At 41.3% G+C, this 13,479-nt stretch overlaps 1 protein-coding gene across 2 annotated transcripts in view; it reads right to left on the bottom strand.

The window, feature by feature from the left end:
- STAB2 (stabilin 2) overlaps positions 1–13,479 on the bottom strand; it is a 209,702-nt gene that overhangs the window by 149,150 nt on the left and 47,073 nt on the right. For both annotated transcript variants that reach the window (XM_051845830.2, XM_051845831.2), the window contains 2 exons: positions 11,513–11,646; positions 9,840–9,922 (listed from right to left, as the gene is read on the bottom strand). In XM_051845830.2, the coding sequence (XP_051701790.2) occupies positions 9,840–9,922; positions 11,513–11,646 (217 nt within the window). The remainder of the gene's footprint in view (positions 1–9,839; positions 9,923–11,512; positions 11,647–13,479) is intronic.

Here is a 13,479-nt window from a genome sequence, read left to right as displayed (position 1 = left end):
AGACTTAGAAAAGATACTTAAGGATGTACTACACACAGAAACACAGAAAGAGAGTCATTATTATGAAAGAATGTAAAGACAGTAAATCTCCCAGTAAAAGTACAAAAGAAACCCAAGGCAAACAAAAGGAATATTTATGGAAAAATGGCAGGGCTGAGTTGCTACTTGTCAGTAGTAATCTTGAATGTAAATGTCCTAAACACTCCAGTTAAAAGATACAGACTGGCTGAAATGAAAAACAAGACCCGTCTATTTGCTGCCTGCAAGAAATGCACCTCATAAACAAAGATAGATGCAGACTGAATATGAAAGGATGGAAAAAGATACTCCATGCCAACAGATTTTAAGACAAGAAACTGTTAAGCGGCCAGCGCTGTGGTGTAGTGGGTCAAGCTGCCGGCTGCAGTGCCAACACCCCATGGGGCACTGATTCAAGTCCTGGCTGCACCACTTCTAATCCAGCTCTCTACCACGGCCTGGGAGAGCCGTGAAAGATGGGCCAAGTCCTTAGGCCTCTGCACCCACATGGGAGAGCTGGAAGGATCTCCTGGCTTCATATTGGCTCAGCTCCGGCTGTTGTGGCCATTTGGGGAGTGAGCCAGTAGGTGAAAAACCTACACCTCTCCCTCTACCCCCACCTCCCCTCTCTCTAACTCTGCCTTTCAAATAAATAAATAAAAATCTTTAAAAAGAGAAACTGTTAAAAGAGACAAAGAAGGCACCATGTAATGATTAAGGGATTAATTCAACAGGAAGATGTGACTATAATAAATGTCTATGTACCAAATACAGGGTGCCTTGTTATTTGAAACAAATGTTAATGGATCTAAAGGGAGACACAGACTCCAATACAATAGGAATGGGGAACTTCAGCACCCCACTTTCAACAATGGACAGATCAACTAGATAGAAAATCAACAAACAACAGAGCTAATCGACACTGTGAACCAAATGAACCTAACTGATATCTGCAGAACTTTTCATCCCACAGTTGCAGAATATACATTCTTCTTATTGGTGCATTGAACTTTCTCTAGTATAGATCATATGCTAGGCAATAAAGCAAATCTCAGCAAATTAAAAAAAAACATACCATGCATCTTCTCTGACCACAATTGAATGAAGCTCAAAATCAGCAACTCAAGAATCTCTAGAACATATGCAAACATATGGAGACTGAACAACATGCTTCTGAATGAACAGTAGGTCATAGAAGAAATCAAAAGAAAAATCAAAAATTTTTGGAAACGAATGAAGATGACAATACAATGTATCAAAATTTATAGGATACAGCAAAAGCAATGTTAAGCAGCAAAGTTTATAGCAATTGTGCCTACATCAAGAAATTGGAAATATACCAAATAAATGAGCTAGCAATGCATCTCAAGTACCTATAAAAACAAGAACAAACCAAACTCAAAATTAGTAGGAGGAAAAAAATAATTAAAATTAGAGAAGAAATAAACACAATTGAAAAATAAACTACAAAAGTTCAGTGAAAAGATGAGCTGGTTTTCTGAGAAAATAAAATTGGCACACCATTGGCCCAACTAACAAAAAAAGCAAGAGAAGATCTAAATCAATGAAATAAAAAAGAAAAAGGAAATGTAACAACAGATACCACAGAAATAAAAAGAATCATCAGGAATTACTACAAATAGCTGTATACCAACAAATTAGGAAGCCTAAAGAAACATGTAGATTCCTGGAAACATGCAATCTATCAAAATTGAGTCATGAAGACATAGAACAGACCAATGACCAAGATGGAGTTTGAATCAGTAATAAAGACCCCTCCTAATGAAGAAAAGCTCAGGACCAGATGGCTTCCCTGCTGAATCCTACCAGACATTTAAAGAACTAATTCTAATTCTTCTCAAGCTATTCAAAACAATTAAAAGGGAGGAAAATCCTCCCAAAATCCTTCTATGAAATCAGCATCACCTTAATTCCTAAACAACAAAAAGATACAACAGAGACAGAGAACTATAGAACAATACCCCTGGTGAACATAGATACAAAAATCCTCAACAAAACACTAGCTAATTGGATCCAAAAAACACATCAAAAAGATCATTCACCCAGACCAAGTGGGATTTATCTCTGATATGCGGAGATGGTTCAACATTCAAAAATCATTAAAGCATACATCTCATTAACACAAACTGAAAAGCAAAAACTATACAGCTATGTCAGTAGTTGCAGAGAAAGCATTTGATAAAATACAAAACCCTTTCATGATGAAAATCTTAAGCAAACTAGTATAGAAGGAACACTGCCTAACACAATAAAGGCAATCTATGACAACCCCACAGCTAGTATCATATTGAATTGGGAAAAGTTGGAAATGTTCCCCCTAAGATTCAGAGCCAGACAAGGATGTCCACTCTCACCATTGCTATTCAATATAGTCCTGGAAATTTTAGCCAGAGCCATTAGGCAAGAAAAAGAAATCAAAGGGATACAAATTGGGAAGGAGGAAGTCAAACTATCCCTATTTGCAGATGACATAGTTCTATATACAGGGGATCCAAAAGACTCCACTAAGAGATTATTGGAACTCATAAAAGACTATATTAAAATGGTAGGATATAAAATTAACACACAAAAATCAATAGCCTTTTATACATAGACAATACCATGGCTGAGAAAGAACTTTAAATATCAGACCCATTCACAATATCTACCAAATTATTAAATACCTTGGAAAAATTTAATTAAGGTGATAAAAGATCTCTATAATGAAAATTACAAAATACTAAAGAAAGAAATAGAAGAAGACACAAAAAATGGAAAAATCTTCCATATTTATGTATTGGAAGAATCAACACCATCAAAATGTCCATACTACTGAAAATAATTTACAGATTCTATGAATTCCTAATCAAAATACATTCTTTTCAGATCTAGAAAAATTTTAAAATTCATATGGAAACACAACAGACCCCAAATATCTAATACAACAAAAACAAATTGGAGGCATCAAAATATCAGATTTCAAGACATACTGTGGGGCAGTTATAATCAAAACAACCTGGTACTGGCACAAAGAGAGACATGTAGACCAATGGAACAGAACAGACTCCAGAAATCAATCCACACATCTACAAACAAAGGAGCTAAAATCCACCCATAGAGCAAGGACAGTCTCTTTGACAAATGGTGCTGGGACAACGGGATCTCTGTGTGCCAAAGTATGAAACAAGATCCCGACCTTACATCTCACTCTAAAATTCATTCAAAACAGAACAAAGACCTAAATCTATGACCTGATAATATCAAATTACTATAGAACATTGGGGAAACTCTGGTAGACCTTGGCACAGGCAAAGACTTCTTGGAAAAGACCCCAGAAGCACAGGTCAAAATTGACAAATGGGATTGCACTGCAAAAGAAACACTCAGCACTGTGAAGAGGCAACTGATAGAATGGGAGAAAATATTTGCAAACTATGCAGTTGATAAAGGATTAATATCTAGAGTCTATTGGGGGCTGGTGCCATGGCTCACTTGGTTAATCCTCTGCCTGTGGTGCCAGCATCCCATATGGGCTCCGGGTTCTAGTCCCACTTGCTCCTTTTCCAGTCTAGCTCTCTGCTGTGGCCCAGGAGGGCAGTGAAGGATGGCCCAAGTGCTTGGGCCCCTGCACCCGCATGGGAGACCAGGAAGAAGCACCTGGCTCCTGGCTTCAGATTGGCGCAGCACCGGCTGTAGTGGTCATTTAGGGAGTGAACCAATGGAAGGAAGACCTCTCTATCTCTGTCTATAACTCTACTTGTCAAATAAAATATATTAGAAAAATATATATCTAGAATCTATAAAGAGCTCAAGAAATTTAACAAAACAAACAATCCAGTTAAGAAATGTACAAAGGACTTGAATAGGCATTTTTCAAGAGAGCAAATTTAAATGGCTAACAGACATTTGAAAAAAGTGTTCAGCTATTCGAGGTCTCTTGTGCCTCCATATAAATTTCAGCACCATTTTTTCCAGATCTGAGAAGAAGGTCTTCGGTATCTTGATTGGTATTGCATTGAATCTGTAAATTGCTTTTGGGAGAATGGACATTTTGATGATATTGATTCTTCCAATCCATGAGCATGGAAGATTTTTCCATTTCTTGGTATCCTCTTCTATTTCTTTCTTTAAGGTTTTGTAATTTTCATCGTAGAGATCTTTAACGTCTTTGGTTAAGTTTATTCCAAGGTATTTGATTGTTTTTGTAGCTATTGTGAATGGGATTGATCTTAGAAGTTCTTCCTCAGCCATGGCATTGTCTGTGTATACAAAGGCTGTTGATTTTTGTGCATTGATTTTATACCCTGCTACTTTGCCAAACTCTTCTATGAGTTCCAATAGTCTCTTAGTAGAGTTCTTTGAACAAAGCCGGAGGCATCACAATACCAGATTTCAGGACATACTACAGGGCAGTTGTAATTAAAACAGTATGGTACTGGTACAGAAACAGATGGATAGACCAATGGAACAGAATTGAAACACCAGAAATCAACCCAAACATCTACAGCCAACTTATATTTGATCAAGGATCTAAAACTAATTCCTGGAGCAAGGACAGTCTATTCAATAAATGGTGCTGGGAAAATTGGATTTCCACGTGCAGAATCATGAAGCAAGACCCCTACCTTACACCTTACACAAAAATCCACTCAACATGGATTAAAGACCTAAATCTACGACCTGACACCATCAAGTTACTAGAGAACATTGGAGAAACCCTTCAAGATATTGGCACAGGCAAAGAGTTTCTGGAAAAGACCCGGGAGGCACAGGCAGTCAAAGCCAAAATCAACTATTGGGATTGCATCAAATTGAGAAGTTTCTGTACTGCAAAAGAAACAGTCAGGAGAGTGAAAAGACAACTGACAGAATGGGAAAAAATATTTGCAAACTATGCAACAGATAAAGGGTTAATAACCAGAATCTACAAAGAGATCAAGAAACTCCACAACAACAAAACCAACAACCCACTTAAGAGATGGGCCAAGGACCTCAATAGACATTTTTCAAAAGAGGAAATCCAAATGGCCAACAGGCACATGAAAAAATGTTCAAGGTCATTAGCAATCAGGGAAATGCAAATCAAAACCACAATGAGGTTTCACCTCACCCCGGTTAGAATGGCTCACATGCAGAAATCTACCAACAACAGATGCTGGCGAGGATGTGGGGAAAAAGGGACACTAACCCACTGTTGGTGGGAATGCAAACTGGTCAAGCCACTATGGAAGTCAGTCTGGAGATTCCTCAGAAACCTGAAGATAACCCTACCGTTCGACCCAGCCATCCCACTCCTTGGAATTTACCCAAAGGAATTTAAATTGGCAAACAAAAAAGCGGTCTGCACCCTAATGTTTATTGCAGCTCAATTCACAATAGCTAAGACCTGGAACCAACCTAAATGCCCATCAACGATAGACTGGATAAAGAAATTATGGGATATGTACTCTTTAGAATACTATACCGCAGTAAGAAACAACGAAATCCAGTCATTTGCAACAAAATGGAGGAATCTGGAACACATCATGCTGAGTGAAATAAGCCAGTCCCAAAGGGACAAATACCATATGTTCTCCCTGATCGGTGACGACTGACTGAACACCAAGAGGGAAACCTGTTGGAGTGAGGTGGACACTATGGGAAACGGTGGCTTGATCAGCATAGCCCTGACTGTTAATGAACAACTTAATACATTATCCCTCTTAGTAGTTTTTTTATCTGTTCTACTTAATATGACTGGTTTAGATCTGTAATTGATGCACAGTTATTCTTAAGTGTTGAAAATTAACTGAAATGTGATCCCTGTTGAACATGGTGGTGGGAATGGGAGAGGGAAGAGATGTATAATTTGGGACATGCTCAGGCTGACTTGCCCCAAGTGGTGGAGTTGGAAGCATACCAGGGGATTCCAATTCAATCCCATCGAGGTGGCATGTACCAATGCCATCTCACTGTTCCAGGTGATCAGTTTCAGTTCACAGTTGGTCATGGTGGAGGGACTGGGAGTCAAAGGGAGCACATAGACAAGTCTAGTACCTGCTAACGCTAACCGATGGAGTAAATAAAGGGGAGAGTGATCCAACATGGGAAGTGAGATACTCAGCAGATTCATAGAATGGCAGATGTCCTAAATAGCACTCTGGCCTCAGAATCAGCCCTAAAGGCATTTGGAGCTGGCTGAAAAGCTCATGAGAGTATTTCAGGCATGGGAAGCCAAGACACTCTGGCAAAAGATCTCTGCGAGTGAGATCCCAGTGGAAAGAACAGGTCATCAAAGAAGGAGGTACCTTTCTCTGAAGGGAGGAGAGAACCTCCACTTTGACTATGACCTTGTCTAAACAAGATAAGAGTCGGAGAACTCAGAGGGCTTCCATAGCCTTGGAAACTCATGACTGGAGCATAGGGAGATTACTGATGCCATAGACAGGAGTGTCAATTGGTAAAGTCAACAACAGGAGTCACTGTGCACTTACTCCTCATGTAGGATCTCTATCCTTAATGTGCTGTACATTGAGATTTAATGCTATAACGAGTACTCAAACAGTATATTTCACTTTGTGTTTCTATGGGGGTGCAAACTGTTGAAATCCTTACTTAATGCATACTAAACTGATCCTCTGTAAAAAAAAAAAAAAAAAAAAAAAAAAAGAAATTATCAATTCCCAACTTGACTCTCACTGGGATTAAACATGACAATAGGTCTGCTCTGATTTCATCATCATTTAAAAAAAATCATCTATTATTTTTCACTTTATGTTTCTGTGTGGGAGCAAACTGTTGAAATCCATACTTGATGTATACTAAGCTGATCTTCTGTATATTAAGATAACCGAAAATGAATCTTGATGTGAATGGAAGGGGAGAGGGAGTGGGAAAGGGGAGGGTTGTGGGTGGGAGGGACGGTATGGGGGGGAAGCCATTGTAATCCATAAGTCGTACTTTTGAAATTTATATGCATTAAATAAAAGTTAAAAAAAAAAAAAAGAAAAAAGTGTTCAGGATCAATAGCTATCAGAGAAATGCAAATCAAAACCACAATGAGGTTTTACCTTACTCCAGTTAGAATGGCTCTCATACAGAAATCAAAAAGCAATAAAGGCCGGTAAGGATGTGGGGGAAAAGGTACCCTAAACCACTGTTGGTGGGAATGTAAACTAGTACAGCCATTGCGGAAGACAGTATGTAGACACCTCAGAAATCTGAATATAGACCTACCATATGATCCAGTCATCTCACTCCTGGGAATTTACCAAATGATAAGAAACCAGGATATGAAAGTGCAATCTGTACTTCCATTTTTATTGCAGCTCAATTCACAATAGCTAGGATATGGAATCAACTCAGATGCCCATCAACTGACGACTGGCTAAAGAAATTATGATATATATATAGAGTTAGAAACATACCAGGGGATTCCAATTTAATCCCATCAAGGTGGCATGTACCAATGCCATCTCACTACTCCAAGTGATCAATTTCAGTTCGCAATTGATCATAATGAAAGGACTAAGAGTCAAAGGGAGCACATAAGCAAGTCTAGTACCTGCTAACACTAACCGATAGAATAAATAAAGGGGAGAGTGATCCAACATGGGAAGTGAGATACTCAGCAGACTCATAGAATGGCAGATGCCCTAAATAGCACTCTGGCCTCAGAATCAGCCCTAAAGGCACTCGGATCTGGCTGAAAAGCCCATGAGAGTATTTCAGGCATGGAAAGCCAAGACACTCTGGCAAAAGATCTCTGTGAGTGAGATCTCAGTGGAAAGAACAGGTCTTCAAAGAAGGAGGTACCTTTCTCTGAAGGGAGGAGAGAACCTCCACTCTGACTATGACCTTGTCTAAACAAGATAAGAGTCGGAGAACTCAAGGGGCTTCCATAGCCTTGGAAACTCATGACTGGAGCATAGGGAGATTACTGATGCCATAGACAGGAGTGTCAATTGGTAAAGTCAACAACAGGAGTCACTGTGCACTTACTCCTCATGTAGGATCTCTGTCCTTAATGTGCTGTGCATTGAGATTTAATGCTATAACGAGTACTCAAATAATATATTTCACTTTGTGTTTCTATGGGGGTGCAAACTGTTGAAATCTTTACTTAATGCATACTAAACTGATCCTCTGTAAAAAAAAAAAAAAAAAAGAAAAGAAAAGAAACTATCAACTCCCAACTTGACTCTCACTGGGATTAAACATGACAATAGGTCTGATCTGATTTCATCATCATTAAAAAAAATCATCTATTATTTTTCACTTTATGTTTCTGTGTGGGAGCAAACTGTTGAAAGCCTTACTTAATGTATACTAAGCTGATCTTCTGTATATTAAGATAATCGAAAATGAATCTTGATGTGAATGGAAGGGGAGAGGGAGTGGGAAAGGGGAGGGTTGTGGGTGGGAGGGACGGTATGGGGGGTAAGCCATTGTAATCCATAAATCGTACTTTGGAAATTTATATTCATTATATAAAAGTTAAAAATAAATAAAAAATAAATAAAAAATTAAAAAAAAAAAAAAAAAAAAAAAAAAAAAAAAAGAAATTATGATATATATATACACTATAGAACTCTACATAGCAGTAAAAAAAAAGGAAATCATATCTTTTACAACAAATTGGATGCAATGGGAAACCATGATACTTAGTGAAATCAGTCAGTCCCAAAAGGACAAATACTACATGTTCTCCCTGATCTATAGTAATAGAGTACCAAAATGGTGTCTATAGAATTGAAATTGACACTTTGAGATGCGATGATTTTTTTAAAATTTTTATTGTTTTTTGACAGAGTGGACAGTGAGAGAGAGAGAGAGACAGAGAGAAAGGTCTTCCTTTGCTGTTGGTTCACCCCCCAACGGCCGCTGAGGCTGGCACGCTGTGGCCAGTGCACTGCGCTGATCCGAAGCCAGGAGCCAGGTGCTTCTCCTGGTCTCCCATGCGGGTGCAGGGCCCAAGCACGTGGGCCATCCTCCACTGCACTCCTGGGCCATAGCAGAGAGCTGGCCTGGAAGAGGGGCAACTGGGACAGAATCCGGCGCCCCGACTGGGACTAGAACCCGGTGTGCCGGCGCCACAGGCGGAGGATTAGCCTAGTAAGCTGCGGCACCGGTGAGATGAGATGATTTTTAATAGCCCTTGCTTCAGCTGTTGAGGAACAGTGGTTTTTTTTCCTTCATATTATTTGTTGAACTCTTTTCTTAGCGTAGGGTTAATCTTATGAGTATAAAGGTAACTGAAAATTGAGCTTTGTAAAAAATAAGAATGGGACTAGGAGGAGGAGGAGAAAGAAGGGTGGGAGCATGGGTGGGTGGGAGGGTAGGAAGGAAAGTATTATCTTCCTAAATCTGTATATATGAAATACATGAAATTTGTACACGTTAAATAAAATTAGAGGGGGTGAGGGAGGATGGTGAGTGGAGAGGAGAGGAGAGGGAAAAGGGAAGGAGGAGGAGGAGGGAAAGGGAGAAGGGGAATTGGGGGAGGGAGGGAGAGAAGGAGAGATATTGATTGATTTCTTCTCCTCTGAAATAGCTAGGGCCGGGCCCAGGCTGAAAACAGGAGCCGGAAATGTCATCCAAGTCTCCCCTGCGGATGGCAGGGACCCAGCTTGAGCCCATCACCTGCTGCCTCCCCGGGTACTCATTAGCAGTAAGGAAGAATAAGGAATGGAGACCAGACTCAGACTCAGGCATTCCAATATGGGATGTGCATCTCCTAAGTGGCATCTTAACTGCTATGCCAAATGCCCACCCCTAGTAAAGCTGGCATCACCTATTAAATCTCATTGCATTCACCCTTCAGGGGAGAGTTAAGTACTCACATTGAATCCTTTCAATCCTTTGTCTGAGGGCAGCAACACAGTGAATGGTCCCAGGTTACTCAGTGGCCAGGCATAAGTTTTGTCTTAGGAGTCAAAATACACAAAGAAAAAAAAAACTCCAATGGGTCAGTGGTATATGAGGAATAAAATCAGGCAGCAGCCTTACACCCCAACTTGTCCCCACAGGCCCTTCTCTGCTGTAATTTCTACATGCAGACCCTCTGTAAACTGTGAAGCTCTCTACAAATATAAAGCCCTGTGAAGCCATTGCCTCAACATATTCCACATAATTCTAGAAGTTTCCAAGAAGACACTTGATTTCAAGGATATGCTGGGATGAACAGTTTAGATAGGACATCATCCTCTGACATCCCCAGGGTCCTGGTCTTTAAGTCTGACTTTCTGAGCAGACACCATTTCAGGGAGCAGTTATAGCCCTTGTTTCCACTCATGCCAGCCCAGGAAAGTGCCACACTTGAGAGAACACTCTGCTACTGCCATCTTGAAATGCTTAATTAATTTTGAACAAATAAGCTCCCATTTTCATTTTGCATTGGGTTCTATGAATTAGGTATCCAGAGCTATTTGCGTAGCCCTGGTGCAGTTTGGGACAGCAAGATAGGCTGTATTCTCACACAGGAAGTAGTGTGTACCAGCACTTTGCAATGGCGGGGGTGGGGGGGTAGTATGAAGTCAATAGGACTCTGTCCAGGGAAACATGTGAGGGCCCAGTCTGCAAAAAGATAATCCATCATTGCTGTCTGCTCCCATTTGATATTCTCAGAGTCCTTAGGGGAAGGCTGCAAGGAGCTGGCACATTGCCCTGAGCCCAGCAATGCCAGCTTGACTGTGCAGGATGCCTTGGAAAGAGGAGAACATTTTTGCAGGATGTGCCTTAACATTTATGCAGGGAACACAGCATTGACTCATCAGTGTACTTCATTACTTGTGTTCTTTCTGTGAAATCAGCTTTGGTGCCTGGTAAATTCTAATTTAAATGCTGACATTTGAAGGCTACTTCTGATTGGTCAAGCCCTGTATTTTATGTTTTGTTGACTGGATACGTTTGCATGTCACTGGAAGTCTAGGCCAAGGCTCTGCTCAGTGATCCTATTTCATTCTTCATGACTCATAGCTGAATGTCTCAGGTTGTCCCCTACCAGGAGGCCTGGAGGAAGATGCATCACCCCAGAAAATCAGTGTTTAGAGGACTGAGGGTGCTGGGATGGCTGCATACAACCAAGCCTATCCTCAGATTCAAGCAACTTCTCCCCTGAGGAACATGGATACTGCCCCAGGGTCACAGTCATTTTCTATTCCCAGTTTCACTGGCTAATTGTAGTTCACCCTAGAAGGAACCGTAAGCTCGAGGGGTTAGGAGATGGTACCCATCCTTACATCAGTAGCTTTCCCCATCTTACTGCTTTTGCCGGTCTGGTTAATCCATAGTGACCCCAGGACCTTGTCCTTAGTGCTATGCCTACCAATTCCTGCTTGTCTTATTGGAAACAGCTGCCTGGCCTTTCCCTCTGATCTGCGTGGCCTCTCACTAGAAGGACTGATCCCAGGAGATGTGCCTTGCCTATCTTTTTCTGAATGATTGTGTCTTGTAGATGCCTTTGCCTCTAGGAGGGTTGACTTTCATGTGGAAATTTTTACCCAGAGCTGCATACCTAGGAGTGAGATGAAAGAGATCAGCTTTCCTTGCCATTTTCCTCTGGGTTCGGTGTTTAATTCTCTGAGTCGTTCCATGATATTGCCATAACACACTGAGCCATCACCCACGTAGCCTTTCTGGCAAGTGCATCTACAGAGAGGATGAAAACAAAGTCTCAGGATCTTGGAGCCATTGAAGGTCGAGATCATAAAATCCAATGCTCTTACTTAACAGAGAGGGAAAACAAGACCAGACGAGGCACAGACATGAGTCAGCATTTTTAGTGCAGTAGCCAACTTAGACATTCCAGGAGGGAATATTTAATAAATTATGAACAGTTATAAACACTAGATACCTTTGTATGCTTTTAGGCTCATTGTTTTCCAAAGTATGGTCAAGAGACCATGTGCATCAGAATTACTTGGAGCACCTATTACAAATGTAGATTCTAGGGCCCCACTGCTGAATCCACAGCAGAGCAAGGCCCTGAAGTCACTCTAGAAGACTGTTAAGGCTCAGGACTTTTGGTCTCCTGGGGACACTCTTGCCCTCTCCCCTTCCATGCTGGGATCCCTGCGCAACTGTCTGCCCCTCAGCCTTCCTTGGGGGCTCCACCTCCCTCACGGTAGATCAGGCCCCACTCCCCTCTTATCTACACTCTTTTGGAACATGTGACTTTTCTGTAGCCACCATCACAGCCGTAATTGTTTTCTATTTGTGTGGCTATTTGGTTTATAACTGCTTCCATATCTAGTTTGAGAAGTGAATGAAGGCAAGGAGTCTGTGTCCATGGCTGTAACCCCAGGATCTAGCACAGGGCTAGGTCCACAGTAGGCACTTCATTCCTGGTTAAACAGTAAAATTGAGCCAAATACATAAGGGAAACAATGAAATCACTGATATAAACAAACTAAAAAGCAAAGTCATGGAAATTTTATGCGAAAGTTTTGTTATAAGAGAGAAATAATTAAAGGTGCTCTAGCAGTGGTGTGGGTAAAATTTAACAGCCAGCTCTCCTGGAGGGAAAAAAGCCCTGATTTGCAGCCTTTGTCAATTTCCATAACTCAAACTCACATTCTGGCTAATTTTAAACTACCCATGTGACCCCAACTAGCTTATACAATTCCTGAAAATGCAACGCTCTCGTCTTGTGAGTCAGTCACCCCTGGCTGCAGCACACCACAGCTACCTAGCAAAGCACTTGACAGCTGGCTGATGATGATGCCCAAGTACACAGAGAGGTGACATTCACCGGGATCCTGAGGGTGAGTGTGGAACCAAACCGGAGGCAGGGGAAGAACATTCCAGAGGAGAGAGATGTGGGGAGCCAAAGATGGGCTATGATGACATCATGATTTTACTGTGGTTATACCATACCACAGCTGTGACTCACGTTAGGAGAGCAATCCAAAGAATAGCTACATGCTTGTTAACCTGGTTAGGTTTCTAAATATGGTTCTGTGGAAAATAGATTTTCAACAAGTTGGTTGAACAGTCTCTGTGTGGAACATCCATCACCCTCTGCCTGGACTGTTGCAATGGGCACCTCACTCATCTTTCTGCTCTCAGACCGGTCCTTCACTCAACCTCCTGAGTGACCTCGCTGGAAGGGAAAGCTGGCACCTGTGTGTTTCAAACACTCACGACTCCTTTCCTGTACAGGACAAGGTGTGAGCAGAGGGATCTTGCCATGTCTTCTTCCTCCTGTCACTGCAAATTCAAGCAACACCAAACTGCTTTCTTTTTTTAAAGATGTATTTATTTATGTGAAAGAGTTCCGGAGAGGCAGAGAGAGAGAATCTTCTGTCCACTGGTTTACTCCCCAAGTGGTTGCAATAGCAGAGTCTTATCTGGGTCTCCCATGTGGGTGCAAGGGTCCACGGACTTGGGCCATCTTCCTCTGTTTTCCCAGGCACATTAGCAGGGAGCTGGATTAAAAGTGGTGCAGCTGGGACTCTAACTGGCGCCTATATGGGATGCTGG

This window comes from Oryctolagus cuniculus, chromosome 11, assembly GCF_964237555.1.
Source record: "Oryctolagus cuniculus chromosome 11, mOryCun1.1, whole genome shotgun sequence".
NCBI classification, from domain to species: Eukaryota; Metazoa; Chordata; class Mammalia; order Lagomorpha; family Leporidae; genus Oryctolagus; species Oryctolagus cuniculus.
This window is presented reverse-complemented; position numbering and strand designations above follow the sequence as displayed.